The sequence below is a fragment of the Salmo salar genome, chromosome 16, assembly GCF_965601325.2.
Source record: "Salmo salar chromosome 16, fSalSal1, whole genome shotgun sequence".
In the NCBI taxonomy this organism is placed as follows: domain Eukaryota; kingdom Metazoa; phylum Chordata; class Actinopteri; order Salmoniformes; family Salmonidae; genus Salmo; species Salmo salar.
Window position 1 is genome coordinate 79657501 of NC_138306.1, and position 5920 is coordinate 79663420.

Consider the following 5920-nt stretch of genomic DNA (forward strand, 5'->3'; position numbering starts at 1 on the left):
TGTTTATCAACACCATTTGAGGGTGTTAAGCGTGTGACGTGGGAAGCATGTCATGTCCATGATTGGTTCTTTAAGAGGAAGATGTGCTTATTTCACAGTTAAACTGGGAGTTTGTCTGTTACCCACGTTACGACCGATGATCCTGCCTCTTTGTCAGATGAGAGAAGAGAAAGACCAGAAACAAACAGAAACGCAGCAGCTCTCTATGGCTCCATGGTTTAGTCTGGCTGAATGGTGAAGGATCTTTTTTAAACAGTACCATATTATTTCAACAGTATCGGATTTTTTTAACTGTCACTTTAACCAGTATCATACTACTCTATCACCTTCTGTCACCTCAATCCAGTGTAGCTCAGTTGGTAGAGCATGGTGCTTGCAATGCCAGGGTTGTGGGTTTGATTCCCATGGGGGACCTGTATGAAAATGTATGCACTCATTACTGTGAATTGCTCTGGATAAGAGCATCTGCTAAATAATGTATGTGTACTGTAACTGCTACTGACAGCTCACTATCGCCCCCTGTGTGTCTGCAGGTGAAGGGCTTGCTGAGAGAGCCTTGGCTGGAGCTGCTGGATCTGCCGGTAGGAGAGTACATTGTCAGGGTGAGATGCCGTTCCCGCAACAACGGCCTCTGGAGCAAGTGGAGCACCCCTGTCCTACTCTGTGTCCCAGCCAAATCTACCCCTGGTAGGGACTCTTAACTGTCTGATGATTCAGTTACTGTCTGCACCTACCCACAGTCAAATCCTAATCTCAAGCACTGTTATATGACCCATATGGAATGGAATGATATGGCATATGGAATGATCTTGGCATGTGCTGTCTTACAGATAAGCTGTTGGCTCTGCTTTTGGTGACCGGTGTTGGGGTCATGTTGTTGCTAGTCATCGGCTTTGGAATTATCCTACAGGGCAAGAGGTAAGGAAGCACACACACACACACGTAAACAACTATGTAGACAATTATGTAAACATCAAATACATGTTTGATTTCTTTCAAAGACTTAAGATACAGCGTTTTATTCATCACATAAAGGACAGGTTTAGAGATAAATGTGTGCAGGAGTGATATTGTATTGATATATAAACCCTTCTATATTAAACACACATGCTATATAGGCTGTAATATCATGAAATATAAATGTAGAAAGTGTATTGATGGTTCTCTCTGATCCCTGTCTTTCGCTGTAGGATAAAAGCATTCCTTCTGCCTCCAATTCCCAAACCACGCATCAGAGGCATCAATCCCCTGCTTCTGAAGGTAAATACACACATACACACACACACACACACACACACACACACACACACACACACACACACACACACACACACACCACACGCACACGCACACACACGCGCACACACACACACACACACACACACACACACACACACACACACGCACACACACACACACACACACACACACACACACACACACACACACACACACACACACAAACACACACCAGCCTGGTGACTTATAACTCATTGTCCACTCAAGCTTCACTGAGTCATTTGTTTTCTATTTTTTTCTATCCATCAATCCCCTTCTTATCTTCTCTAACCCCTCCCCTTCCTATCTGCTCTATCCACTCCTCTATCCCCTATCTTCTCTAACCACTCCCCTTCCAATCTTCTCTATCCCTTCCCCTTACTATCTTCTCTAACCACCCCTTCCTATCCCCTATCTTCTCTAACCACTCCCCTTCCAATCTTCTCTATCCCTTCCCCTTACTATCTTCTCTAACCCCCCCTTCCTATCCCCTATCTTCTCTAACCCCTCCCCTTCCTATCTTCACTGTCCCCTCCCCTTCCTATCTTCTCTGTCCCCTCCCCTTCCTATCTTCTCTGTCCCCTCCCCTTCCTATCTTCTCTAACCCCTCCCCTTCCTATCTTCTCTGTCCCCTCCACTTCCTATGTTCTCTATCCCCTCCCCTCCCTATGTTCTCTGTCCCCTGCCTATCTTCTCTAATCCCTCCCCTTCCTATCTTCTCTGTCCCCTCCCCTTCCTATTTTCTCTGTCCCCTTCCTATCTTCTCTATCCCCTCCCCTTCCTATCTTCTCTAGTCCCTCCCCTTCCTATCTTCTCTATCCCCTCCCCTTCCTATCTTCTCTATCCCCTCACCTTCCTTTCTCTTTTTCTCCTCCCTCCTTCTCGTCTTTCTCCTCCCTCCTTCTCTCTCAGAAGGGGGGCTTCGATGAGATCAACCGTCATTTCATCTCCTTCCATGGCTATAAGCCCCCAAGCTACAGCGAGGAGGAGGTCTGGGACCTTGTCAGCATGGACAACAACCAGTCTCTCCAGGCTCCCCTGGGGAGCCTAGCAGTCCGGAAGGAGGATTATGATATGGCCATCCACAGCCAACTACTGGTCCAGACCACCTCCAGCCACGCCCCTTATACCCCAGTCCCCGCCTCTTACACCCCAGTCCCCGCCCCTTACTGCCAGGCTCCAGTGGAAGCCTTCCCGACCCTGTGGGAATGGCCAACAGCAAACCCCGACCAGCCGGAGCTTCTGGTCTTCCCGGGCACTGACTACAGCATGATGGTGGATCCCACCCCTGTCCCGCCTCCGGACCAGCAGGCCCCGCCCCCATCATCCACCCAGGACTTCTACACGTGCGTGAACGTGCTGGGTGACAACGGACAAGTGCATCTGGTGCCCTGCCTGGCCAACCACCTGAAACGCAGCCCCTACGTACAGCTGGAGGAGGAGCTAGAGGAAGGAGGGCTGGAGAAGAGCAGCCAGTTAGATGACTACCTGGCTAAGAAGATGGAGGCAGTAGCCAACGGGAGTGCTCCGGGAGAGACAGTGGTAGAGACAGAGGTGGAGACAGAGAGTGTGGAACATAGTGAAGTGGCTGTGCCTTTACTGCCTGGAACCACTGGCACACAGGGCAACAGGGTGTGACCAGTTAGCACACACACACACACACACACACACACACACACACACACACACACCACACACACACACACACAGCAACAGGAATTACTCCAGGCTAAAATGAGGATGTTAACTCATGGATGGACCTTTGAATATACCTACTTAATATACCAACATAATATGTTTTTGTGAGTGCACCGGCCTGGGACATGAGTCCTCTGTGTCTATCCCCCCCCCCCCCCCCCCGCCCCTTGCCTGCCAAATGACAGTGACACTGCTGGACAGACACTGCTGCCACCTCTGTTCACTGCTGATATGGCAGTGACAACGTTCTGACTACATTCTCTCTGCGGGGAATCAGAGATGCAGCATTTGACTGTGAGGTTTTCTTTCAGAGCAGAGCCGAGATCGGGATACAAGATAGATTCCTTTTGACGCAGAAAATCTGACAAGATGAAAAAAACATAAACTTGCAAAGTGTCTTGAACAATAACAATAGATTCTCCGTAGAACTACAACTGTTGTTGTGTGGACTGAGTCACTGAAAGGTTAATATACTCACCTGTTCTTCGGTCCAGTCTTGTTAGAAAACAATGCCTGCGAACTCTCTTGTTGTTGGATGTAGAATTAATGACCAATCACTCTGTGAAAGACACTTCGATTTTTTAACAGTCATGTTTTAGGGCTCTGTGAACTGATTTAACTGGATTTAGGTGAAAAGTTTGACGAATGCAAGAATACCAGTTGTACCTCACAGACCAATCATAGCCGTTCTGAGGCCCTGGCAGAAGTTAGCATGCATTTAGAGAACAGTGGAGCACACCAAAGATCTGAACAGCCAGACCAAGAGAGCAGTACACTTCTTCAAATATAAATGCATTTTTAGAAATAAATTATTGTAATTATTAGAATGAATGAATTACAGAGGAAATAGTTTAATATATCAAATGCACTATTGACGAGAAATATAACGAGGCAATGTTCTAATAATAATAATGATAACAGTAAAGTACACTTATAAAGTGAACTGTCTGGGTTCAGTCCATGAACTAAATCACAGATTTAACTGTATGCTTCATACTCAGGAAGTCAACCAAGCATAGCACAGTAGTAGCACAGTAGGAAGTCAACCCAGTAAAGGTGCAATCTACTTTCACAAACACGCATACTTGTTTCAAGTATTGTTTTCCTTTTCTTGAATTTTTGGTCAGAAATGAAACTACAGATTGCACTGTATTCAAAACAAGTGATGGTCATTTTTGGTAACATTTATAATTTCCATTCTGTAAAACAGCCTTCGCTATGCAGTGCTACATGTGCTCTGACTATTAACTACATGCTGGATTTGAAAGCACTTATTTTACTAGAACATAACACATGCAGCTCTCTCAGGGGAGAACAGAGAGGAGGCTAAAGCAAAGAGCACTGTGATCATTTTATTGATTTTTACATAGAAAATGAGGCGACCAGACGAGTAGGGAGAAAACACATCTTCTGAAGGTGACCGATATTACAACAAGGACAAACAATGGTTAAAGCGTCTAATGATGTGTATAGGAACAAGACATTTTCACCACACCCACATACTTGAGTAGATGCGTTTTTCACAGTGATTTCTTCATAAAATCTTCTTTGACAAGATTTCCTGGTGAATAGGAGGGCATGTATGCTATTTAGAAAATGGAGGCTTTTTTAATGAGAAAAGTAAGACGCTCCCAGTTGCTAGGAAGATAACCTTGAAGGTGTGTGGATGGCAGTGTAATATCTACAGAGGATTTTTACACTAAATATATGCATTGTTTTTTGAAAGAAACATGGAGAAACAAATAATATGCATCGCCTGTGAAATAAACCTAAAGTCTCAGGGCATTTGAAATGTCGGGGTGCAGTTTAATGACATCGGAAGCAGTTCATTAGCCATTTAACAAAAAAGTTGGGAATTTTCTTGGTTAACAGCCATCACACTGGATAACAATGATAACACACACAGTAAGATATGATGCAACGAGTAGCTTAAATACTTTGTACTAAAACACTGTGTTCCTATTACACTGGCCCTATGGATGGACCTTGGTTAGTCTGTTACACTGGCCCTATGGATGGACCTTGGTTAGTCTGTTACACTGGCCCTATGGATGGACCTTGGTTAGTCTGTTACACTGGCCCTATGGATGGACCTTGGTTAGTCTGTTACACTGGCCCTATGGATGGACCTTGGTTAGTCTGTTACACTGGCCCTATGGATGGACCTTGGTTAGTCTGTTACACTGGCCCTATGGATGGACCTTGGTTAGTCTGTTACACTGGCCCTATGGATGGACCTTGGTTAGTCTGTTACACTGGCCCTATGGATGGACCTTGGTTAGTCTGTTACACTGGCCCTATGGATGGACCTTGGTTAGTCTGTTACACTGGCCCTATGGATGGACCTTGGTTAGTCTGTTACACTGGCCCTATGGATGGACCTTGGTTAGTCTGTTACACTGGCCCTATGGATGGACCTTGGTTAGTCTGTTACACTGGCCCTATGGATGGACCTTGGTCAGTCTGTTTTACGTGTTGGTACATTTTTAAGGTTTAAATGACTGATGTTCTTAATGTCTCTCTCTCTGTTTTTTCTCTCCCCCCCTCTCTATGAAGTCAGGTGGTTTCTCTGCCATCAGTAGTCCTGTGCAGTGCTTTTCTGTGTTGTCATACTGTTCTGTTCACTGTTGTACTCTGCTGTGCCGCTTCAATTTTGTGCCTTGACTTGACTGTGTAGAATTCTCCTTTCCTTATTAGTGCTCACACTGGTAGACTGAAATTATATATTTTTCTAACGAGATAGACACACACACGATAACGCAGACAACAGCGGTATTTGTAAAGGCCATATAGGACACGTAGAAACAGTCAGGTCAAATTGTTTCTGTTCTGTACATTGGATACGGTGTGGTGGGTGAGTTATGTTGTTTGTTTTGGAAGTTATGTCCCCTGCTGCAAGATATTTCCCATGCAGTGAATAAAGCCTACTGCTGATCTGTCTCTA

At 45.3% G+C, this 5920-nt stretch overlaps 1 protein-coding gene across 7 annotated transcripts in view; it reads left to right on the forward strand.

Annotated features, from left to right (window-relative positions):
- LOC106574656 (prolactin receptor) overlaps positions 1–5920 on the forward strand; it is a 46149-nt gene extending 40229 nt beyond the window's left edge. For 6 of the 7 annotated variants that reach the window (XM_045698000.2, XM_045697997.2, XM_045697995.2 and 3 more), the window contains 4 exons: positions 534–687; positions 831–918; positions 1191–1260; positions 2191–5920. In XM_045698000.2, coding sequence (XP_045553956.1) covers positions 534–687; positions 831–918; positions 1191–1260; positions 2191–2916 — 1038 coding nt within the window. In that variant the 3' untranslated portion in view covers positions 2917–5920. The remainder of the gene's footprint in view (positions 1–533; positions 688–830; positions 919–1190; positions 1261–2190) is intronic. The other variant, XM_045697996.2, reaches the window with a different exon arrangement.